At 38.6% G+C, this 26,038-nt stretch overlaps 2 protein-coding genes across 8 annotated transcripts in view; one reads left to right on the forward strand and one right to left on the reverse strand.

Moving 5' to 3' along the window:
• CPLANE1 (ciliogenesis and planar polarity effector complex subunit 1) overlaps nt 1-26,038 on the forward strand; it is a 142,527-nt gene that overhangs the window by 22,212 nt on the left and 94,277 nt on the right. For all 6 annotated transcript variants that reach the window (XM_055245869.2, XM_055245870.2, XM_063619556.1 and 3 more), the window contains exons 11-19: nt 270-425; nt 591-1,360; nt 3,173-3,381; nt 3,576-3,656; nt 6,427-6,591; nt 13,207-13,380; nt 20,494-20,722; nt 21,466-21,605; nt 25,159-25,376. In XM_055245869.2, coding sequence (XP_055101844.1) covers nt 270-425; nt 591-1,360; nt 3,173-3,381; nt 3,576-3,656; nt 6,427-6,591; nt 13,207-13,380; nt 20,494-20,722; nt 21,466-21,605; nt 25,159-25,376 — 2,142 coding nt within the window. The remainder of the gene's footprint in view (nt 1-269; nt 426-590; nt 1,361-3,172; nt 3,382-3,575; nt 3,657-6,426; nt 6,592-13,206; nt 13,381-20,493; nt 20,723-21,465; nt 21,606-25,158; nt 25,377-26,038) is intronic.
• On the reverse strand, nt 13,842-17,944 carry LOC129464538 (centriole and centriolar satellite protein OFD1-like). 2 transcript variants are annotated; one of them, XM_055245879.2, is made up of 2 exons: nt 16,650-17,944; nt 13,842-16,529 (listed from the first exon to the last, which is right to left on the reverse strand). In XM_055245879.2, the coding sequence occupies exons 1-2, from the start codon at nt 17,582-17,584 to the stop codon at nt 14,561-14,563; spliced, it is 2,904 nt and encodes a 967-aa protein (XP_055101854.1). In that variant the 5' UTR covers nt 17,585-17,944; the 3' UTR covers nt 13,842-14,560. The 2 variants fall into 2 exon arrangements, with proteins under 2 accessions (XP_055101854.1, XP_055101853.1); XM_055245878.2 differs by having other exon boundaries at nt 13,843-17,944.

The following is a 26,038-nucleotide window of genomic DNA, read 5'->3' on the forward strand; positions in this document are numbered from 1 at the left end:
TACAAAAAAATTAGCCGGGCGTGGTGGCGGGCGCCTGTAGTCCCAGCTACTCGGAGAGGCTGAGGCAGGAGAATGGCGTGAACCCGGGAGGCGGAGCTTGCAGTGAGCCGAGATCGTGCCACTGCACTCCAGCCTGGGCGACAGAGCGAGACTCCGTCTCGAAAAAAAAAAAAAAAAAAAAAAAAAAAAAAAAAAGAATTTATCATTGCTTATAATAGAATTACAGATAACATTTTGCTCTTGGAAATCTTTCATCTTTTCTTCTTTAGCCAAAAGGCAAAGGACTGAACTTGCGATCACTGAATTCCCTAAGGTCTAGCCTGTTAAAACACCAAGGAAATGAAAGTTCAGCCGATTTCACTGTCCCCAAATTCTTGCAGGCAGAAGAAACAATAAATTTAAATGAAAATACAGCAGATTTTCAGGTACTTAGTAGCAGAATTTTATTTACTTTGAACAATTATGACTTTATTCCAAGAAACGTATTCTGTTTTTCTCTTGTTAAAGGGAAGAGAAATTTAAGAATGCCAAAGTGATTCTATTGATAAGGTATTAAATGGTATTATCATTTTTTTCCCCTCATGTTTTAGGATTTTGAAGCAGAAGAAACTAACGAAGGCAGACACTTTCCAGACAACTTATTTCCTTTTTGGAACAAAAGAGATGATGTGCTGTGTAGTAGTATGAAGGAAGGAAGATTGGAATTTGCATCTATGTTTGATACGATACATGCAAAGGATGATAGTGAGGAGACAGATAGAACCATTACAGAACTGCATTCTATCCAGAAAAATCTACTTGCAGCATGGACTATAGGAATTTCAAAAACTGTGACAGAAAAAAATTTAATGTTAAATTACATAGTAGCTTGTATCACTCATTTTTTTTACATTCTTCAATTTATAAAATGTCCTTTTCCCAAAATTGATCTTTTTTTAAGCAAAAGCTCAAGACATAATGCATGGATACTTTGTATCTTTCAACTTTTTCATCAGTGTTTATCAATCCATTATTGGGATATAAGATACAAACAAGATGTGGGGCATTTGATAAAGCTGACCTCAAATACTATAAAACTTTTGCTGACTCAGCAACAAAAGGGTCAGTTATTTTCAGAGAAACTTTTAGCCTGTTTTTATTTACTCAAAATGGTAGCTGACAATTTAAATGGTGTATACATTCTTCAACCTGAAGTTATTTCAGCATCAGCTGATGGAAGTAAAATAACAGCTCAAGACTCATTGGTGGTACCTATTTTTCAAATGTTTCGAGATAGTGGTTTTCAGAAAAACTGGTCTTGGAACTCATTTCTCAAGATTCATCCTCAAGTAGTAAATCCTGTGCAACAGCCAGGACACAGGTATAATCACTTATTTTAATACTGGGATACTATTAGTTTTTTTTACTTTTTTAGAAACTGAGCTACAATTCCCATATTGTAAAATTCATCATTTTAAAATGTACTATTCAGTGTTTGTCAGTATATTTATAAGGTTGTGAAACTATTAGCACTAATTCCAGAACGTTTTTATCACCCCAGAAAGAAACCTTGTATCTGTTAGCACTCAGCATTATAGATTTTATTTTTTTAAATATTTAAGTACATGTTTCAAAACATGTTAAATATGTCATGTTATACGTGATAAATACATACACTTGGCTGGGCACGGTGGCTCATGCCTGTAATCCCAGCACTTTGGGAGGCCGAGGTGGGCGGATCACGAGGTCAGGAGATCGAGACCATCCTGGCTAACACAGTGAACCCCGTCTTTACTAAAAATACAAAAAATTAGCCAGGTGTGGTGGTGGGCGCCTGTAGTACCAGCTACTCTGGAGGCTGAGGCAGGAGAATGGCGTGAACCCGGGAGGCGGAGCTTGCAGTGAGCCGAGATTGCGCCACTGCACTCCAGCCTGGGCGACAGAGCGAGACTCCGTCTCAAAAAAAAAAAAAATGTATACACTTTTAGTTTGCCAAAAAAAATTGTAAGATTTATGCCAAATGTTGTACAATACATATTTTCTTAGTCTCGGAAAACCATGATGTTGAAAGATTTTGGTTTAGTTAAGTACTGATAAAAAATTACCTCTTTTTTTTTTTTTTTTTTGAGATGGAGTCCACTCTTGTCCCCCAGGCTGGAGTGCGACGACGCAATCTCGGCTCACTGCAACCTCCGCCTCCTAGGTTCAAGTGATTCTCCTGCCTCAGTCTCCCAAGTAGCTGGGATTACAGGTGCCTGCCACCACACTCGGCCAATTTTTGTATTTTTAGTACAGACCAGGGTTTCACCATGTTGGCCAGGCTGATCTAGAACTCCTGACCTCAGGTGATCCGCCTGCTTCAGCCTCCCAAAGTGCTGGGATTATAGGCGTGAGCCACCACGCCCGGCCAGAATGACCTCTTAAAAAAATTAGGCTGGGCGCAGTGACTCACGCCTGTAATCCAGCACTTTGGGAGGCTGAGGCAGGTGGATCACTGGATCTCAGGACTAGCTTGGGCAACACGATGAAACTCCGCAACTAAAAAATTAGCCAGGCCTGTTGGCATGTGCCTGTAATCCCAGCGACCCAGGAGGCTGAGGTGGGAGGATCACTTGAGTCCAGGAGGCAGAGGTTGAGCAGATATCACGCTACTGCATTCCAGCATGGGCGACAGAAGGAGACCTTACCTGAAAAGAAAGAAAAAAACAGTGTGGTGCACCTGTGGTCCCAGCTGCCTGGGAGGCTGAGATGGGAGGATTGCTTGAGCCCAGGAGGTTGAGGCTACAGTAAGCTGTGATGGAGCCACTGCAATTCAGCCTGGTCAACAGAGCAAGACCCTGTCTCCCAGGCTGGAGTGCAGTGGCACATACCTGTAATCTCACCTGTTCAGGAGGCTGAGGTAGGGCGATCGCTTGGGCCCAGGAGTTTGAGGTCAGTCTGAGCAATGTAGTGAGACCTTGTGTCTTAAAAAAAAAAAAAAAAAAGGTTACAGGTGCTTAAAATATTTACGAAGATTTTATATAAGGCCTTTTTTGATCATTTTATTTTGCACTATATTTAAATGTGATCAGTTTGTACGTATGTTATACTGATGAAGAATACAGGCAAAAAAAAAAAAAATAGGCTAAAAAGGAGGCTAAACTCATCATTAGCCTGAAATTTGCTTTTGATAATTACCTGATTTTATGTGCAGATTGCTTATTCTCTGGAGAATACTGTACAAAAAAACTTTATGGTATCAAGAACAATTAAATCGAAGAGTTCCTGAAGCTGATAGCCAGTTAACTGAAAAGATGACACATGAAGCATCTACTGTCAAGTCCCTGTTATGTCATTTGCAGGCTAACCTACAAAGTACTGGAAATTGCTTGAATCAAACCTTAGAGCTTAAATCTATCAATGGTCAGTATCTTACGAATATTTTCTAACTCCATGAATAAATGACATAGTTAACCAGACTTTGAATTTCTAATTGGTTGTAATGATTTGTTTTTCAAAATAATTTCTGGCTGAGCTCCATTAACTGAATTTTAAAACAAAGTTAATTTTTATGAAGTAATATAACTATGACTAATTGTTGGTTAAAAACTTTCTAGGGGAAGAATGTTTCTTATTAGGATCATATGAAAAGTCTGTTCAGCTGTGGAAAAAAGCTCTACAAGAAATCGAAGAGAAAGGTAGGAGAGTGTTAAAAAATATGTGCCATAATATTAGCAGGACTCTTTTTAGCTTGCTGTAGACCTTAACAGTAATTCTAAATTCCAAAAAATATGTGCCATTATATTAGCAGGACATCTTTTAGCTTGCCATAGACCTTAAAAATAATTCTAAATTTCAGAGTGCTTATGATATCCTAATGCCAAATAGAATACATGTTGTAGGCAACTTGACACTCATGAATACTTATTTAAAATTATTCTTAACCTTGGAATTGGTAACACTAAAAATCTTTTCAGTGATCTGTAGGTAAGTCTCCTTCTGTCCTTTCTTTGATTTGTGATAAAGCCTGTGGTTGATTGTTGATGGGAAAAATGAGATTTAGATCCTAAATAATGTGTTTTTTTTTTTTTTTTTTTTTGTCATTTAGAGAGACTGCAAGTATCTCAATAGGAAACTATAGGTCATATATTTCACCACCTTCTTACAGACTTAGAGAAACATGGAGCGAGGGCTTTTTGCCTTTAAGTAATTTAACTTTAAGAATTATATATAAGTTAAACGTATCGTTGCATTAAGTATGGGCTTCGTGGAGTTTTTGATAAGGATATGGGGTGTGGATGTTAGAAACAAGTTTTAGCTTTTATGATATAGAGCTGAGGGTGTGGCTGAGATGACAGAGGTTCTCAGCTGGTGACCCTGGAACCCTGACTGCAACTCCTACGTGGTCAGATTTGGTCTATTATTACGTTTATTTTCTGACTGCTGTGGCTTTGTATATTTCATTAATTCATTTACTTAACCAGTATTTGTTGAGTGCCTGCTATGTGCCCAGCACTGTATTAGGCACTAGGGTTAACTGAAATAAATAACTTTACCTTCAAGTTGCCTACAGTCACTTTTCTCATTATGTTTTATGGTAGATGTTTAGGGAGCACAGAAGAACACCTCAATACAATCAGGCTGGAGTGCAAGCATCAGTCTGGGGAAAGCCTCTTGGAGTTGACATTTAAAATTGAGTAGGGATTGGCCAATTAAGGTCATGGGAATGGCTTAACAGAGTATATAGTATTCCAAAACCAAAAAGGCCTGAGAAACCATGGCAATTTGGTAAACAAGTAGTTTAGTAGAACTAGATTATGTGATATATGTATATGTGATATTGGTGATAGGATCATAAGAGCTAACTTGAGAGGCAGATGGACAACAGATGATGAAGGAGGGTCTTTAATGGAGTGGTAAGGAATTAAGATTTTATCTTGAAGACAGTGGAATCAGTTAAGACACTTTAGGTAGGAAAGGGACTTCTACAAATAAGGATAGGCCATTTAGAAAGATCACTTTGGTACAGTTGTGGAAGGTCAGTTGCAGGACTATGATACAGGGACGTGGGTTTTACTTGGAGGCAAGAAAATCAGTCAGATGAGGAGGCTTGAAACCGAGGCAATGTCAAGGGTAATGGAGAACAGAGATTACATTTGACAGTTATTTAATAGGCTTGATCAATCTACTTGTGATTGAGTAGATTTGGAGAAAGAAGGCTAGTGTAGTTCTCTGACTTGGGGATTGTCCATCTGGATGAAGAAGAGCAGCATTCACTGAGATCTGAAGTTCTGGATGTGGAAAAGTTTTTGTAATGAGTTCCATTATGGACATTTTGTTTAATTTCATTTACAACTACATCCATTAGGAATGGCTTCCAGTAATGGAGACTGAAAGTAGCAGTGGCTTCAACAGAGAAAGAGTGGCTTTCCTTTGTGAAAGGAGGACAGAAGTTGCAGTTTGGGGCTGATTTGGTGTTTCCATGGTATCACCAAGGCCCCAGTCTCCTTTAGTTTTTCTGCTGCATCATCTTTAGTGCATTGCTTCCAATCTTAAGGCCATTACACAGGCTAAGATGGTTCCTGGACCTTCAGCTATCACATCCATGTTCTAGGCAGCAAATAGGACAAAGGTTGGAAGAGCTAGAAAGGTTGCATTTCCTAGCTGATTTACCTTTCTTGAAGCAGCTTTTCTGGAAATTGTATACAATATTATCTCTTGAATCAGAACATAGTCACATTTTTACATGGCCACATCTAGGGAGAAATTGTGATCTGGGTGCATTATATCCCCAAATAAAATTGTAATTATTTTACTCAGAAAGAATGGATAAGAGGTAGGCAACCAGCATTTTCAGTCTTAAGATATGTAAAGGCAGTTGTCAGGGGCTCCTATCTTATTGGATAACTGCTTCTTCTGCTTCAGTAAGTCTCTTTGGCCATCCCCTTGATATACATATGGTTCCTTGGAGTTTTTTGTGGCATGTTCCCTTTAGTTTCATACTGTGTATACTTGAGATAAAAGTTATTAGTAGACCTTAATGCTAAGATGATAAGAATTTGCAGCTTTCTTTGGATAAAATCTAAGTCATCCTAGGGTGTGATGAAAGAAAAGAAATTGTTTAGAATTTAAAATGAAAAAGAGCAAAGTATGTTAAAAAAAATATATAAGATAGGAGCCCCTGACAACTGCCTTTACATATCTGAAGACTGAAACTGCTGGTTGCCTACCTCTTATCCATTCTTTCTGAGTAAAATAATTCCAATTTTATTTGGGGATATAATGCACCCAGATCACCTGTTAAAAAAATCACTTATTGAAGTGTGAAACAGATACAGAAAAGTTTACATATCATGAGTGTACAACTTGATGAATTTTCACAAACTACACACTCCTGTCAATTGAGCACTACACCAAGGGCATTCCTTTGCTTACATACTTTTAAGGTAAGCTTACTTCTTGTTTCAGGAGGAAGAAGGACGTATTTTCTTCAGATACGCTATTATCTTTCTCTCTTATACTGCCACCTCTATAGCTATAATTTAAATGATGCTCAAGGATTGTGTGATCAGCTAGCAAGAGAAATCCTGAGATGGTCCCAACTGCCTGTAAAAGAAAATAAAGATTTTTCAGGTATGCTTTTTTTTTCTTTCTTTTTATTTTTAAAAAGAGACAGGGTCTCCCTATGTTGCCAGGCTGGCTTCAAACCCCTGAGCTCAAGTAATCCTTCTACCTCAGCCACCTCGAATGGCTAGGACTACAGAATTCAGTATATTTTCTTGTTAGTTTGTATTTATAGTGTAGACATGAAATTGCTTATACATAAAAGTTGGTTGTTCTACCTCTCTGGCGATTAAGTATATTATGTTGGATTTTGGACTCTCAGCTTCCCAATAGCAGGGACTATGTTGAGGTTTTTTGTTTGTTTGTTTTTAAATCTTAGAATCCCCAGGATTTAACAGTATAGTAATTGCCTGCTGGGCTGACAATATCATTGCTTTCTTACAACCATATTTGTTAAACGTAATTTTAGGTACCCAAGTGTTTTTCCTTAGTATGTTAACTATTGCTTACAGCAGTTTAGTGAAATCATAAAAATCATTTTCCAAGATATTTTTAGTCTTTTAAAAAATCTGAGCTGGGCACAGTGGCTCACACCTGTAATCCCAGCACTTTGGGAGGCTGAGGTGGGCGGATCACGAGGTCAGGAGATGAGACCATCCTGGCTAACATGGTGTAACCCCGTCTCTACTAAAAATACAAAAAAATTAGCTGGGCTTGGTGGCGGGCGCCTGTAGGCCCAGCTCTGAGGCAGGAGAATGGCATGAACCTGGGAGGCGGAGCTTGCAGTGAGTCAAGGTGGCACCACTGCACTCCAGCCTGGGCGACAGAGCCAGACTCTGTCTCAAAAAAAAAAAAAAAAAAAAAAAATCTAAGAGATTGCAGAGTATCTAGATTGACTTTTTCAAAGAGGTATATTTAAATTAGGCAATAACCAGAGGGAAAGATATATATGAATGAACATGTAATGTATTTATAATGGTTATAGGGTGGTAGACTGCTAGATGTTTACTGTATATATGAATGCGTCTGAAAGGCCCAATGTATTTGAAATTTCTAAATAGAGTTGATAACAATTTCATTCTTGATTGTTTCAGCCACTGTTTATGAATGTCTTATTTTGTGAGTTTTTTTTTTTTTTTTTTTTTTTTTGAGATATGGTCTTATTCTGTTGCCGAGGCTGGAGTGTGGTTGAGTGATCTTAGCTTATCTGACCTCTGCCGCCTGGGCTCAAGCCATCCTCCCACCTCAGCCTCGTGAGTAGCTGGGACTACAGGTGTGTGCCACCATGCCCAGCTAATTTTGGTGTTTTTTGTAGAGATGGGATCTCACCATGTTGCCCAGGCTGATCTTGACTTCCTGGGCTCAAGCAATCCACCCACCTTGGCCTCCCAAAGTGTTGGGATTATATAGGTGTGAGCCACTGTGCTTGGCTTACTTTCTGATTTTTATCTTTTTAAATTTTTGTGTTCATTAAGGAAGTAATACATATTCATATTAGGCAATTTTGAAAATATGGAAAAGTAGAAAGGAAACAAAATCACTTACAAGTTTAGTTTTTTTGTCTAGGGCCTTTTGACACATGTATATGTATATATTACCAGAGCTGGATAGTCTTATAAATTTAATATTATGAGGAATATTTTCCAGTGCCAATAAACTTAAAAAAATCTATTGAATCTTTTTCCCATTATTGTACATTTTGTTGCCATGTATTTACTATTTTAAATAATGCTGCAGTGTACCTAAATATTTGTGAGCATTACTAATAATTTCTTTAAGATAAATTCTGAGAAATGAGTCTGCTGGGAAATGAGGTAGCTGGAACCACTGGCATGTGCCTCACGCCTGGCTAATTTTTTTTTTTTCTTTTTTTTTGAGACGGAGTCTCACTGTCGCCCAGGCTGGAGTGTAGTGGCGTGATCTTGGCTTACTGCAACCTCTGCCTCCTGGGTTCAAGCGATTCTCCTGCCTCAGCCTCCTGAGTAGCTGGGATTACAGGCATGCGCCACCACGCCTGGCTGATTTTTGTATTTTTAGTAGAGATGGGGTTTCACCGTGTTGGTCAGGCTTGTCTCAAACTCCTGACCTCGTGATCCACCCGCCTTGGCCTCTCAAAGTGCTGGGATTACAGGCATGAGCCACCGTGCCCGGCCATGCCTAGCTAATTTTTAAAAATTATTTTATTATTTATAGAGATGCGTCTTGATATGTTGCCCAGGCTGATCTCGAACTCCTGAGTTCAAGTGATCTTCACACCTCAGCCTCTCAAAATGCTGGGGTTATAGGTGTGAGCCACTGTACCCAGGGTGAAAGACTTCTGTATATGACTTTTTAAATGACTGGATAGTCTTTATTTATTTGTTTATTTTTGCAATATTGTCCTTACATGATTTAACTTTCATGATAAGTTGAACCTGTAGTAATTCATTTGTTTTAATTTTTTTTTTTGAGATGGAGTTTCGCTCTTGTTGCACAGGCTAGAGTGCAATGGCACTATCTCAGCTCATTGCAACCTTCGCCTCCCGGATTCAAGCAGTTTTCCTGCCTCAGCCTCCTGAGTAGCTGGGATTACAGGCGCCTGCCACCACGCCTAGCTAATTTTCGTATTTTTAGTAGAGACAGGGTTTCATTGTGTTGGCCAGGCTGGTATCGAACTCCTGACCTCAGGTGATCCTCCCCCCTCGGCCTCCCAAAGTGCTAGGATTACAGGCATGAGCCACTTCGCCCGGCCGGGTTTCTGTTATTAACATTATCACTGCACCCTATACAGAATTACACTATTTATTTATTTATTTATTTATTTATTTATTTATTTATTTGAGATGGAGTCTCGCTCTGTTGCCTAGGCTGGAGTGCAATGGCGCAGTCTCGGCTCACTGCAACTTCCGCCTCCTGGGTTAAAGTGATTCTCCTGCCTCAGCCTCACTAGTAGCTGGGATTATAAGCGTGCACCACCACGCCCAGCTAATTTTTTGTATTTTTAGTAGAGACGGAGTTTCACCATGTTGGCCAGGCTGGTCTCTAACTCCTGACCTCAGATGATCCACCTGCCTTGGCCTCCCAAAGTGCTGGGATTACAGGCATGAGCCACTGCACCCGGTCGAGATTTACACTTTCAAAATTTTTTTAACTTCTGAATTGATACAACTTTATTCTGTGACAATAACTTTTATCATCAGGTCACTCCCTATTTAAGAGGCTGATTCCTGAGTTTTGCATAAGGTTTGAATGATTAAGATTACTGAAAATCTTACCTTTGTATAATTCCTCCATAAGTTTTACCCAGGAGAAAAAAATTTTTACCCATGTATCTCTAACTTGACTGTGAAGAAATAGTATGGTTTTTTTCCCCCCAAATATTACAGTGACTAAATGAAGACTACTGCTTGAAGGCTAATAAAATTTTCTCAATTCCTTTTGTTTAAAAAAAGAAACCAGGTAACATTAATTAACATTATTTTCTTTATTAACAATATTCCTTTGAGGGCCTACTACATGAGAGGAGAAGTGCTAGGTGCTGGGACATACAGTGAACAAGATAGAAATCCATACACATATAAAATGTAATTTCCCTTGAATATGTGTCAGATTACTTCTGGAAAAGAAAGATACCTTTCTATTGTTGGGGCCATACACTTCATACCAACTAATGTTATCCTTGTATTTATCTATACAGTATTTAGTAGTTTTAAACTAATTTATTTTCAAATTTCTGAATGCCAGCTTATATTATTATTGAGATTCTCAAGTGGCAATGACGCATGTCCTCTAATCCTGCTAGTGCACATTGGAGTTATGCCAGAAATTTTGATGTGATTCTTCTGTCCACCTGCTATCTAGCCATCTCCCTTCACCCCACACATTTGTGTGCGTGTGTTTGAGATTGGGCCTCACTCTGTCACCTACGCTGGAGTGCAGTGGCGTGATCACAACTCACTGCAGCTTCAACCTCCCAGGCTCAAGTGATCCTCCTGCCTCAGCCTCTTGAGTAGCTGGGACTATAGGCACATGCCACCACACCTGGCTAATTTTTGTGTTTTTTTGCAGTGATGGGGTTTCTCCATGTTGCCCAGGCTGGTATCAAACTCCTGGATGGACTCAAGTGATCCTCCAACCTGGGCCTCCCAAAGTGTGGGGATTACAGGCATGAGCCTCTGTGCCTGGCCCACCCCACACGTTCTTTTTGCTACTGCCTGCCCCCAAAATCTTATACTAGTGAGCTACTATTACTAATGGGAGTATATTAAGATTCTCAGATCTAATGGTACAGACAAAAGCATTAAGAATCTTGGGTGGGCATGGTGGCTCACACCTGTAATCCCAGCATTTTGGGAGGCTGCGGCGGACTGATTACTTGAGCTCAGGAGTTCAAGACCAGCCTGTCCAACATGGCGAAACCCCATCTTGACCAAAAAAATACAAAAAAAATTAGCTGGTCAAGGTGGCGTGTGCCTATAGTCCCAGCTACTCAGGAGGCTGAGGTGGGAAGATGGCCTAAACCTTGGAGGCAGAGGTTGCAGTGAGCTGAGATTGTGCCACTGCACTCTAGCTTGGGTGACAGAGCAGTATTCTTTCTCAAAAAAAAAAAAAAAAAAAAAAAAAGAAAAAAATCTATTTCCGTGCTTTTTAGATTATTTTTGTAGTAAGCCCTGCCCCATTTATCTTTAAAAAAAAAAAAAAAAAAAGGAAAGAGAAGGAAAAACGGAAAATAAATAATGATACATTCTAAGCTTGCAAGGCTGTCATGCCTGGGTCATTTTGTATAGATACCTCCATTTAAAAAATAAAACTTAAAGTTGTGAACAGTTCTTAGGTGTATGTGCACATAATTACTAACTACAGTTGACCATTGAACATCACGGGTTAGGAGCACCGACACCCCCAAGCTGTCAAAAATTTGTGTATAACTTGACTCCCTAAAAACTTAACCATTAATAGCCTACTGTTGACTAGAAGCCTTACTGGTAACATAAATAGTTGATTAGCATATATTTTGTATGTTGTATATATTATATACTGTATTCTTAGAATAAAGTAAGCCAGAGAAAGGAAAGTTGTATTAAGAAAATCCTAAGAGGCCAGGTATGGTGGCTCATGCCTGTAATCACAGCACTTTGGGAGGCCGAGGCGGGCAGATCACCTGAGGTCAAGAGTTCGAGACCAGCCTGACCAACATGTAGAAAACTGGTCTCTACTAAAAATACAAAATTAGCCGGGCGTGGTGGCACATGCCTATAATCCCAGCTACTCGGGAGGCTGAGGCAGGAGAATCACTTGAACCCAGGGAGTGAGGTTTTCGGTGAGCCGAGATCACGCCATTGCACTCCAGCCTGGGCAATAAAAGCGAAACTCTGTCTCAAAAAGAGAAAAAAAAATCATAAGGGAAAATACATTTCCAGTATTGTACTGTATTTATTGATACCACAGGTTTATGTTATCTGTTTCCAAGATTAATTGTCTGAAATGGTGGACAACCATAGATGCAGACCTCAATCCATGGTATGTCTCAAGCAATTCAACTTTTACTTGTAATGTCATGAATTTTTTCTGCTTATTCAGAACAGTTCCAGGATCTCTGGTGGCACTTCCTGTAGGTCTTATGGTGTTACTCAAGGTTTATGGTACTGCACTAAATGTGGTGAGAACTACACAAGAATTGTGAGGTTGCTTTTTATTGCCATGTGCACTCTACTAGAGAGATGAACTGCTCATGCAGAGATGATTAGCATCGCACAGTATTTTAAGCAAATACTTGCAACACTTGAGCTCCTCAAAATAGCAACAGGAAGTAGCTACAAAATTAATACAGTAGTACAGTAGGAACTACAATGAATTTTATGCAGTTATTTAATACTTTATATGTATTTACATTTCTCTTGACTGTGAACAGTGCCATATATGGCCTATAAGTGTTTGTGTAAATTTTGATAATATTTTTTTGAGTCAGGGTCTATCTAGCTCTGTTGCCCAGGCTGGAGTGCACTGGCACAATCTCAGCTTACTGCAGCCTCTGCCTCCTAGACTCAAGCAATCCTCCTACCTCAGCACCCTGAATAGCTGGGACTATAGGTGCGCACCACCATGCCCAGCTAATTTTTCTTTTTATTGTATTGTTCTGTAGAGGTGGGATTTCCCCATGTTGCCCAGGCTGGTCTCAAACTCCTGAGCTCAAGAGATCAGCCTACCTTGGCCTCCCAAAGTGCTGGGATTATAGGTGTGAGCCACTGTACCCAGCCAATTTTGATAAATTTTAACTTTTTATAGTTTATATGTATTTTATGGTACTAAATGATAAAATAATTATTTACATATATTTTTTATATTCATGACATACCTTTTTCTTTTTTTTGATATTTCTAGGTTATGTGGTATGCCTACAGATTTTTTCAAATTGTCACAAATCTCCAAAACATTTTCTGGTATATTTATGGAAAAAAAAATCTGTATACAGAGGTGGATTTGTGCAGTTCAAACCCTTGAAGTTCAAGTGTCAACTGTAATTGTTTTTGGTTTTATTGTCTTTAAGAAGTATGGTACCTATTATAATTCAGCTTGTATTGGCCATGGGTGCTCATCTCAGAAAAAAAGTATTACAATTTTCTTTTTGTATAATGTTGGGAACTTAAATATTACTACTTTTGGTAGTTGATCACAATCTTCTTAGGTCATTGCTGTATTCCTTAGGTGCTGCGAAGTCTCATTTTGAGTGTGGAATGGCGGGCGGTGTTCATCCTGAGGCAGCAGTGAGAGTCGTCCAGTCCATGGCTCGTTTCATGGCTGCCTATTTCACCAATCAGCAGCTTTGCATTTTGCCCCCTCATCATGTGAATGTTCTTCCCCCACTTCATATTAAAACAGGTAATATAGTAAACAAATCCTTTTTAAACTTTTTTTGCATTGCACATAATATTTAAAACATATTATACAGAGGCCATTACTCTATGATACTGTTCTAGCATAGTATCTGAAACATAGGAGGCGATTTATGACTATTTGTGAATGAATAGAATCTGAGAAAAGTAATGGCTTAGATTTGTTTTTATTGAACATGGCTTTTTAAAATCACAAAATTGGGACAAGTTGATCTTTATAAAGTTTTTATTTTTAAATTTTAATTTATTAATTATTTCTTTTTAGAGATGGGATTTTGCTATATTGCTCAGACTGGTTTTGAACTCCTGGCCTCAAACGATCTTTTCTTTTTTTTGAGATTGAGTTTCACTCTTGTTGCCCAGGCTGGAGTGCAATGGTGTGATCTCGGCTAACTGCAACCTCCACCTCCTGGGTTCAAGCACTTTTCCTGCCTCAACCTCCCAAGTAGCTGGGATTACAGGCGTATGCCACCACACCTGGCTAACTTTTTGTATTTAGTAGAGATGGCATTTCACCACATTAGTCAGGCTGGTCTCGAACTCCTGACCTCAGGTGATCCACCTGCCTTGGCCTCCTTGCTGGGATTATAGGCGTGCGCCACTGTGCCCGGCCAAATGATCTTAACCACCTCAGCCTCCCAAGTCGCAGGGACTATAGGTGTGCCCAGCTAAAGTTTCAGTTTTTAAAGTGAAAGAGCTGCCACCTTCATTTATGTCAAAATGTAGAGATTTAATAAGTATTGAGCCTGCTAATTCAGTATTTAATTTTATTTGGATGATTTACTTTTAGGATTTTATTTGGGCCGTTTACTTTTTAAATTTAATACTTTCATTAGTGTGGTCAAAATGCATCTAATCCTGTGCTGGATAACTGCCCTACTCTCAGTATAAACAGGTATATATATATACACAAATTTCTATGGTATTCATTCATTCTAATTTTTATTAAGTGCCTACTATTTGCCACACAGTGTTCTTAGTGCTGCAGATATACTAACTTGCACCACATGAAATTGATAATACAAAAACATTTGTAGTTTCTTTCTTTTTTTTTGGATTACACATTTTTATTCAGTTTTATCTGTTGATAGAGAAACATTTACAGAAGAGTAAATGTTATGTAATTTCTCATGGTATGTAAGTTAGAAGCTGGGCAGCAAACATGGTTACCAAGAGTCATCTGGTTCTTCATGAGAAAAGCCTGTTAAACTTTCGATTTTGTCACTACATTGCAGTGTGTCCACTAGGGAGGCTTCCTGGACCATCTTTTTTGAGCTCTTATCTGCCGACTCCTGGTCTTGCTCCTGCTGGATGATTTTCATGTATTTCTCTAAAGGATTTTCACTGTGAGCAGATTTGTCTTTCATTTCTTGATTACTCATTTCTAATTCATTTTCCATTTCAATCTTCAGTGATTCTTCAGTCATCCTCCTTTCCTGATACAGTTTTTCTAGTTCTCTTCTTTCCGTTTCTAAAATTTCTTGTAGGTTACTCTGCCTTCTTTCTTTTCTGTGCTTTCGTTCTTTCACTTGCTGTTCCCATATTTTTTCTTCTTCCTTTTGTTCTTCAATTTGCTTCTGATCTACACTTGGGTGCTGATATGAGAGGGGCACAGCACCTACAGCTGCGCCCATATGAAGCATATCCCCAGCAGGAGAGGGCCCATCCATTTCAAACTGCTTTGGCACATTCCCTGCATATTCAAAAGATGATTCAAATTCCTCGTTATCCTTAAAAGCTAGCTTGTCCACATCTGAAAATTCACTTTTGTCTTGAAGTTCATTTTGTCTCCAGTAAAGACCTGCTTTCTTCTCCGGAGGGCTGGAGAAGGGAGGGATGGAGAGGTTGTGCCTAGACTCAGTGGGTGATGGCGGGGGCATTCTGTCAGGACAAGGACTGGGGGAAGCAACGTGTGATCTGCCCAGACCTTCCAGATATATTTCACTTTCAAGGCTTCTTTTTGCTTTTGGAAGGGGTGTGGAGGAGAGGCATCTGGAGGAAGTGCCCCCGCGTAGCCTTGAGGCTGCACTGCCTGTCAGGGCTTCCAAGATGTCATTCCTTTCTTCTTTAAATGTGCCCACTTGAGGCTGCTCAGAGACAACTCTGTCCTCTGCAAAAATACGTCTTTCCGGGGAACTGGAAGTAATGTTTTTGAAGGCTTCCAGCAAGTGCAGAGATGGTGGGCTCTTTGCTGGTAGTGGGCCTTTGGCAGAGTTTTTAATGTCTCTCCGATGGTAACTTCTGAAAGCCTTTTCCAAGCGTTCGGCCTCTTGCTGAAGCTCTTTGACCCTTGCATTAGTATTGGCGACAAACTCAAGGTCAGAATCAGGGGAACTACCCTCCATCCCTGCATTTGGATAATTTGTGATCCTTGATGCAACCATACCTGCTAGAACTTTTTCCTGTTTAGAAGGATTGTTCAAGAAATCCCCACTTATCTCACCATTGTGAAGCACCATGTTGCCATTTATTAATCCATTGGCAGAATGATGGATCACAGACTGCTTTGGATTGCGGTACACTTCATTCTCTAGGGCTGTCTGAGTTTGCTTCAGTTGCGATTTTAAATCAGCAACCTGAATAGTTAACCTCTTTATGGAAGCTTTGTAAGCTAGTATCTGGGCCTTCAACTGTGTAGTATGCTCAATTTCATCTTGCAGTTGTTTGTGCAGAGCTTGCCTGCGGCTTTCGAACTCCTCATGCTCAACCACTATAGCCTTTTCTGCTTTCTGTAGTTCTTTCTGAAAGACCGCAAGTTCAGGAGCCGGCTGAGCTAGGCGGTTTAGGAGACGCAAGTTTTCATTTCTACTCTCTTCCAGTTGTTGTTTAAGTAATTTATTTTGTGCCAGAAGCTCCAGTCTCTCTTCTTTTAGTGGTGAATAATCACTCATCACTTTAACCTTTTCATTCAGCATATGGTTTTGTTTTGTTATTGCCAAAGACTGGGCTTTGACAGACTCTAACTCAAGCTCAAGTTCTTTCATGCGATTTATAGATTGATTGAGTTCCTCCTTTTTTGAATTAAAAGCTATGAGCTCCTCTTGCAAATGAACAGCTTTTTCTTTATTCTTCCTTTCATCTTCAATCAGTCGATTAGTTCTAATGATGTAGTCGTCCTTTAGTTCAAGTTGATACTTTAGAAGTTCATTCTTCAGTTTTTGGTCATAGGTCTTCTCAAAACTCTTTATATTCTGCTCCCGTCTCCTAAGTGCCTCAGTCATGCTTTTATGTTTTTCTTCCTGGAGCTTCTGGTTCAGTTCAAAAGCTTCAACTCTTTGCTTCAGCTCTGCTTCTCTTCCTCTTAGCAAATCCATATCTTTTAGTAAAAGTTGCCTTTGAGCATAAATTTCTTTTGTTTCTATCTCTTGGTGCTTTTGAATTCTCTCAAGGGTGCTCTTTTCCCGAATAACGAGGGCTTCAGATTTTGCTTGACAAGCTTTCTCAAAATCATTCTGGAACACGGCTAATTTCTTCTCGTACTTTTTTTTTGCTTCCGTTTTAATTTTTCCTATTTCGGTATCTTTAAAAAACTTCAACTTTTGACATATTTCTGCCTGAAGTTGCTCTTCTATTTCTCTCTTATATTCATTTAGCTTTATTTCTAAAGACTCGAACTTGATACACTGAGGGTAAGCATCTGCAAACTGATCATCAATAAGCTGAAGCTTCTCAGCCAGAGAATCTCTGCTAAATGTCAAACTTGTCTGAGTTCCCATATTACAACTCTCTTTAGCTTGATGATATTCTGCCAATTCTTTTAAAAAATGCATAAGAAAACCTTTTTGGTTTTCTTTATCAGCTCCTGAAACCAGTGATTTGTAGAGACTGGAAGTAGGGTTGATTTTAATGAGTTGTAATAGATCCTGCATAGTAAATACCTTTTCTTTTGCCAAACCACTTTCTGGAAAGAAAACAGAAAGTGAATATTCATAGCCACATCTTTGTAAGTGATCCGCCACTAAAGAGTTAGAGGCACTTATTAAGAGGGAGCTCCCTTGCACTGAAATGGACCGAGGTTGCAGTTCTCCACTCAATACAGGGTGCATTAACTCATGAATTAGCTGGTTTCGAAGTTGTATCTTGAGTGTGTCCAGTATACCCCGATCCTTAAATGTCTGGTATAGCTTTTTGCGCAGTTCATTTTGACTCAACATATCAGCCACAGGGAGCATGTTGGACTGAGCCATCATCAGCCGTCAGCTTCCTCCGGAGCCCGCCTCGCTTGCCCCACCGTGGCCCGAGTTTAGTGCCCAGCTGGGGCTGTAGGGCCAAGACGAGGGGGAATCCCTGCCCTCCAGAGCCCTGCCTCTGTCCCGGGGGGTCGGGAGGAGCAAGGGTGCTGAACGCTCTCTGCCTTGCACTCCCAACTAGGTTTTCTAACAAACACGCTAGCTTCCTTTCTTCGCGATTCTGAGTTATGAGTGAGGACCCTGACCCAGTCACCAGTCAAAGGCGGCTGGAGGGCGGGGACCCGGAGACTAGGGACAGAAGGCGGCAAGGCAGGACCGCCTCACATCCCATCCTTCATCTCCCGAGACCGGCTCAGTACGGCCTTCCCGGTCGGGAGAGCTATGGCGCATGCGCATGTTTTCTTTCTTTCTTTTTTTTTTCCATCTGTGAAACAGATTTATCCTAACTGCCATGAACAAAATGATAAAATACTTGTTCTTTTACGGGGTTTACGTCTAATATGTTGAGACAGAAATTTAAATATATAAACAAGATATATCAAATGGTTATAACTTATGGAGAGAATTAAAGTAGAGCAATACAGCGTGACTGAGTGGCAATTTTAGATTGGAATTTCAGGAGTAGCTCTCTGAGGAGGTGAAAGTTAAGCTGAACTCTTTTTTTTTTTTTTTTTTTTTTTTTTGTGACGGAGTCTCGCTCTATCGCCCAGGCTGGAGTGCAGTGACGCAGTCTCGGCTCACTGCAAGCTCCGCCTCCCGGGTTCACGCCATTCTCCTGCCTCAGCCTCCTGAGTAGCTGGGACTACAGGTGCTCACCACCTCGCTGGGCTAATTTTTTGTATTTTTAGTAGAGACGGGGTTTCACCGTGTTAGTCAGGATGGTCTCGATCTCCTGACCCTCCCGCCTTGGCCTCCCAAAGTGCTGGGATTACAGGCGTGAGCCACCGCGCCCGGCCTCTAAGCCGAACTCTTAATAACAAAAAAGAGTTGGGTACATCAAGGCACAGGGCATTCTAACCTGAGTTTGTGTAAAAGCCCCAGGGCAAGAACAAGCTTGATGTGTTCGAGAAACGGAAAGATCTGTGTGTGGCTGTAAACTAGAGGAGGAGGGCTGGGCATGTTGGCCTATGCCTGTAATCCTAGCACTTTGGGAAGCCAGGCCGATTGCTTGAGTCCAGGAGTTTTAAGATCAGCCTGGGCAACATTGTGAAACCCTGTCTCTACAAAACATAAAAAAATTAGCCCGCCATGGTGACATGTACCTGAGATTCCCAGTCACTTGGAAGGCTGAGGCAGGAGGATTGCTTGAGCCCAGATGGCAGAGGTTGCAGTGAGATCACGTGATTACATTCCAGCTTGGGTGACAGAGCAAGACTGTCTCAAACAAAACAAAACAAAAACAACAACAAAAAAACCAAAGCAAACAAAAAACTAGAGAAGGAAGTGGAGAGTGATATGAGTTGCATTTAGTAAAGGGGCCAGATGATGTAAGCCATGTTAAGAAATCTGAATTTTAAGTATCATGGGAAGCTGTTGGAGGGCTTTAAGCAAGAGTAGACATGAACAGATACATATGTATGTACAAGGCACACCTAAGTTAGAGTAGTACAAGTTAAAATATAATTAGAAATTTAATAAAGATGGCAACAAGTGGTCAGCAAATATAATCAGTCATAGAACCATGGATTTTGAACTATGTGTTCAAACTCCTGTGAATGTTTCAGGATGCATATATACATTTCATGTTAATTTTTCTAATCAGAATTTTTCTAGGGCTTTGAGTTGCTTATTTGGTGTGATATTTTAAAAAGTCGTGAACTTTTTTACTGTGTGAAAGTAGTAAAATTTTCAGAAAATTTAATTATCAAGTTATTTTAATAGTATGTTACCTTGCCCGTAGTGAATAAAAATAGGAAAAATTTAGCCAGTCTCCTGGCTCCTTTGCTTATGCAAAATCAGACATCCAAGTGGTTGAAAACTTTTTTGTTTTTCCGGATGTGTTTGTCAGAGAGCTAAAATGTTAGTTCTTGCAGTAGGCATAGCCTGTATACATCATGTGAGAAACTCACCATTTCAAGGAACAGAGAAGCTCATGAATGCTATTTATGACTTTTATTTGAGAGAATGAGTAAAAATCCCATCAACATGTATTTTTTAATAACATTTCTTTTATCCTATTTTTAAGTTGCTTTATCAAGTTACTTCAATTAGGGAAAGGGACAGAAGGCCAGGGGGAACGATATTATCCTTTTGTATTAAATCACAGGCCGGATGGCAATCTTATTATTTAGTCAGAATTACTGAACATCACACTTTTCTACTTCGTAATCAACACTAATATTGACACTTAATATGCTTCATTGTTACCTCAACTTAGTCTTTTATTGCATAACACTGTGGGTAACACAAAGTCAGATAAAATGTAGTCTCTGCCTTCTACATTTCATAATCTAGTATGAGAAATAAGCATGTGTTTCTGAGGATCCCACAGTAATAAATTGCACATTGTGACCCATGTCATGGTAATAAATTGTACTTTGTGAACCAGTAGTATAGTAGATATAAATGTTTTTTGTATGTGTTTACATATTACCTGACACAAAAATTTCATTAAACAGTATTTACCTTTATTTTGTGTCTAATACTTTCTATTCTGTTTTCTGTTTTTTTTCTCTTTTGTTTAATTTTTAAAATAATGCTGGCATTTGTTTCATGACCCACGAATGAGGCACATTCTTCAGTGTTAAAAGTGTTCTAGGGCATGTTGAGTATTACTTTAGCCCATTTTGTATGTATCTTCCTGGTGGTTTTTTGTAGATAATACTGATTGAAGAGATAAATATACCCATGTAAAGAAGCATGAGTTTGGATGTGATTGTAATAATGCATTTTTAAAAATTTACTCACAGAGCAGTCCTTTCGACTTATTCCTCTGCAACACTCTAAGGTGGCCAGTGTTGTTAGAGATCAGAATCTCTCTAATGTGTGGACAGTTGAATATGCACTTGAATTACTATTTATTGGTGGCCTGGTTCCAGAGGCTGTGTGGTTGGCATATAAACTTGGAGACTGGAAGACGTCTGTTTCAATTGGTGTGGCTTTCCAGCTGTTCTGTAAACATGATAGCAATTTCATGAGGTATGGATTTTTAGGCAATTTTAAGATATAATATGATTGAACTATGTATTTTATATTTCTGTTATTGCTGGTATTTACATTTTATGTGGAATCCTTAGTTCAGCATTGTTCAATGGAACGTTCTTTAGTGATAGAAATGTGTTGTCCAGTATGGTAGCCACTCACCACAAGTAACTATTGAAATGCAGCCAGTGAGACCAAGGAATTAAATTTTCAATTTAATTTTAGTTAATTTAAATTTAAATAGCCACATATAGTTAGTGGTTACTGTATTGAACAGCTCAGTGGCTTACTTATTTGTGTTAAAACATTTATTAATAGCCAGGGGCGATGATCGTGCCTGTGGTCCCAACTACTTGGGAGGCTGAGGTGGGAAGATCACTTGAGCACGGGAGGTCAAGCCTGCAGTGAGCCGTGATCATGTCATTACACATCAGCCTGGGCAACAGAGTGAGACCCTGTCTCAAAACAAACAAAAACCATTTATTTAGCACACTTATGTGTTAGTAAAGCCCGTGTTTAGGGTAACAATTAGAAATAAGAATAGGGGGAGTATATTAGGATCATCATCATGGAGGGTCTTAATACAATGTTTCCTTGAATATATCTTTTTTACATGTACGATAGATAAAAAAGTAAATTCCATTGTTTCTTAAACTTTCATGTTTAGTCCTTGATATGTGAAACCTTTCCTTTTTTTTTTCAAAATTGGATTCATTTCCCTTAATTTGATGTCATTTCAGGTCCAAGAAAAAGAGTCTGAATCTACCACTACGTATGACTCCAGCACAGATTTTTCAGGAAAAACTGCAGTGTTTTTTAGGTCAACCAGCCTCTTTGGAAGCAAAAAATGAAATAGGCTCGAAATATAAACAGTTTACAGGTGTGTTATGTATGTATGGTCTGACTCGTGTCAGGTTAATATAAACCTTATAATACCTTAAAAAGTTTATACATGTCTACAAATGTATTAACGCTTTGAAATAAACTTATCAAAAATGAAAGTATGATATTTATTTTTATTTTATTTTATTATTTTTTGAGATGGAGTGTTACTCTGCTACCCAGGCTGGAGTGCAGTGGCGTGATCTTAGCTCACTGCAAACTCTGCCTGCTGAGTTCAAGCAATTCTCCTGCTTCAGCTTCCCGAGTAGCTGGGATTACAGGCGTGGGCCACCACGTCCGGCTAATGTTTGTAGTTTTTGTAGAGACAGGGTTTCACCTTGTTGGCCAGGCTGGTCTCGAATTCCTGACCTCAGGTGATCTGCCTGCCTTGGCCTCCCAAAGTGTTGGGATTACAGGCGTGAGCCACTGCACCCAGCTGAAAAATGAAAGTATGATATTTATACTTAACCATGGGAACACCCAAAATTGATGCCAGCTTACAATACAAGGGTTGATAACGGAATGATTTTCTGATTTTCCGTACATACCTTTTTTTTTTTTTTTTAAATATTAAAGTAGCTTTCTTGATGCCGCAGTGTTACAGCTCTCTTACTCCTCCTGCAGAGCAAGGCCACCCCAGAGACTATGTTGAGAGTAGCCTTCATACATATCTTTACACTAATTATATTTCGCTTCATCTGTATCATTTTCTTTTGGAGCTGTAGAATCTCAAGCCTGGAAGGGTACTTAGGAGTGATTTATTTCAACTCTCACCTGGTGCATAAATTATAGTTTTTTTTATTTGAAAAGTTCAAAATGGTATTAAACAATTAAAAATGATAGAATATTACATGTATTACATGGATTCACACAGGAATCCTGTAAAATTTATCTGTTTTACAGTTGGAGAAATTTAGATAAAAAGTAATGAAATCAATCATTTAATGTCGTATATTTAATATAAAACCAGGACAACTGTGAGGCCCGTCTGTTTTTATTGGTGCTTTGCTCCAGTAAAGAGTGAGACTTCTAACTCTAGATTCCTAAAACTTACAACGTTTCTGTTTTGAGAGAACCTATAATACTTGGAAATCTGACTATAAACTTTTCTTTGATAATTTTCTGTGCGGTTCTTTTGTTTTAATCAATGAAAAAATGTTACTGTGTGAAAGTTGGATTTTAAAGAAGAGACTAAAATATCCCCAGTCTGAACTTTGAGTTTTGGCAATATGTTGTTTTAAATGATCTGAAAACTCTTCCACGATACATACATAGATAGAATGTGTTTCTAGATAAAATACAAAAAATATCCACTTAAAGGCCAAGCTTTAAATAAAGTAAGGGGAATTGCCAAAGGTCAGAAACAACAAGCAAATAAAAACTCAAAGGGTTTCATTTCTTTCTCTTTAGCTGCTCTTGAATGAATTCCATTCCATTAAAGAGAAATAGAAACAAGTCCATTCAAATATTCATGTACACAAAAATGTGTACATGAAGCAGATCACTTGAGCCCAGGAGTTTGAGACCAGCTTGGGCAATATGACAAAACTCTGTCTCTACAGAAAATACAAAAATTATCCAGGCGTGATGGTATACGCCTGTAGTCGCAGCTACTTGGGAAGCTAACTAAGGTGGGAGAATCCCTTGAGCCTAGCAGATCAAGTCTCCAGTGAGCCATGATTGTGCCACTGCACTCCAGCCTGGGTGACAGAGTGAGATCCTTGTCTCAAAAAATGAAACAAAACAAATATCCATACATGAATGTTTATAGCAACATTTTCATAATAGCCAAAATTTGGAAACACCTCAAATGTCCGTCAACTGGTGAATGGATAAGCAAATTCAAATATGTCTTTAAAATGGAATAACAAATAGTGAAGAGGAACAAATTCCTGATAACATGTGACAACATAGATGAATCACAGAACCATCATGGTAAGAAGTCCTGAAAAGTCAGATACGAAGACGACATACTGTATGATTCCATTTCTGTGGCATTCTATAAAAAACAAAACTATAGGAGCAGAAAACAGATCATGAGTTGCCTGAGAATAAACAGGGAATTGACTACAAAGAAGCATAAGATAACTTTTGGAGTGATAGAAATGTTATTACAAGCCAGTATAGATTTGTTTAATTTTATTGAACTGTATACTTTAAAAAGGGTGGATATAGTATGTAAATTATGTCTCAACCTGATTTAAAAACAAAAACTTCAATAGATGGTTAAAGTTACTAGACCAATTTAGGAGCAAATTTGTAAACTGGAAAAGATGAATCTGAGCTATTCATCTGAGCTATTATATATATATATAAATATATATGTATCTTTATATATATAAAGATATATATATCTTATAAAGATATATATATATCTTATATATAAAGATATATATCTTTATATATAAGATATATATAATATATAAAGAAATAAAGATAAATATATACAAAATAGGGACATAGATTTGAAAAATGTGAAAGAGAAGTTAAGCTTTGTAGAACACACAACAGAAAGACAACATATATTTGATTGGAATTCCAGTATATCCACACCAAATGCTGGATAGTGGCTACCTAAGTTGAATATAGCAAAAATGTTAATATCAGACAAGGATGAGAAGTCAGTATATGAGTGTTTGACATATTATATTCTGTACTTTCATATGTTCTATATTTTACAGTATGCTTAAAATATTTCATAGTAGAAAAATCCCTGAGTTTCCAGTTCTACCACCATATCTCCTTGTATTTTGCCTTTGGGGACATGTGCACATATATATAGATATTTGCATAGTTGAAGCCATACTATACGTATGACTATTTTGTGTTTTCCTGTTTCCTTCATAAGTCATTTTTATTAACTTATTATTACAAAGTACTATCATGTACTATTAAGAAAAGGAAAAATGGCCAGGCACGGTGGCTCATGTCTGTAATCCCAGGACTTTAGGAGGTTAGGTGGATCACCTGAGATCAGGAGTTCAAGACCAGCCTGGCCAACATGGTGAAACCTCATCTCTACTAAAAATACAAAAATTAGCCTGGATAGTGTGTGCCTGTAATCCCAGCTACTCGGGAGGCTTAGGTGGGAGAATTGGTAGAACCTGGGAGGCGGAGGTTGCAGTGAGCAGAGATCCTGTCATTGCACTTCACACTCCAGCCTGGGTGACAGAGTGAGACTCCATCTCAAAAAAAAAAAAAAAAAAGGAAAAGTTACTCTCACATAATCTTGTATATTATTTTGGTGTCTTTCTTGACATTCTTTTCCCATTAATATTTTTTCAATTATTTTTGACTCAGAACTACATTCTAAGAATATTTTTATTGTATAGTTGTTTCTGCAATATCTTGTATAAAAATGTCTCTTGTTCTTATCTATAATCTTAAAGTAACAAGATAGTTTGTAATTTCTCTCTGTAAGTTTGGATGTTTTTATGTCAACCAATATGTTCATTCTTGACGATGAATGTTTTTAGATTTGAAATTTTTTCCTACAAAATGGAAGTTTAATACAAGCTTTAACTATTTTACCAAATTTTTGTATTTGATAGATCCCATTGAAGAGGAAGATGCAAATCTGCTATTTGGTTCAGTACAAGAAGTACTGAAAGCATCAGTTATGGCCGATGCAGATATTCTTTCGGAGACATTTCAACTTCTGATAGACTCTGCCAAGGACTTCAGTAAAAGACTGTGGGGCTTAGTGCCATTCGGCTTGTATCTTCCAGCTCCTCCATTGTACTGTCCCCAGCCAGCTATTCTTAGTGAAGTAAGCTTATAGCATTAACTTTTAAATTAAAGTTGATTTTGTCAAGTTTTTAAAATAATTAACATGATAATAATCATCAGGTTAAAAATTCAAGCTCTAAAGACAAACTTTTAGATCCCAGCTTTGCTGTTCACTAATTGTATAATCTTAGGGAATGTACTAAAATGCTGTTTAAGTTTCCTTATCAGTAAAATGCAGATGATAATAGTACCTCTCATGGCATTTTTGTGAGGATTGAGATATCCTGTAAAATCTTCTAGCTCAGGACCTGGGACATATAGTAATTATTCAATAAATGTTAAAATTATTGTAACAATATCGCACAATTAATCTTAATATCCAGACTTTTAAAAATTAGGCATTTGTTTAGGGTAACAAATGAAATAATGAGTGTCAGAATTAGAAGCCATACATTATTTCAGTCTCTTATTTATCTCTTTGTCTTTGCCTTTTTTGAAAGACTTGGCTGGGTGTAGTAGCTCACACCTGTAATCCCAGAACTTGGGAGGCCAAAGTGGGAAGATTGCTTGAGTCAAGGAGTTTGAGACCAGCCTGGGCAACATGGCGAAACCCTGTCTCTATAAAATATACAAAAATTAGCTGGGCATCATGGCACGTGCCTGTAGTCTCAGCTACTCAGTAGGCTGAGGTTGCTGGATGGC

This window comes from Symphalangus syndactylus, chromosome 16 (genome assembly GCF_028878055.3).
Source record: "Symphalangus syndactylus isolate Jambi chromosome 16, NHGRI_mSymSyn1-v2.1_pri, whole genome shotgun sequence".
Classification (NCBI taxonomy): Eukaryota; Metazoa; Chordata; class Mammalia; order Primates; family Hylobatidae; genus Symphalangus; species Symphalangus syndactylus.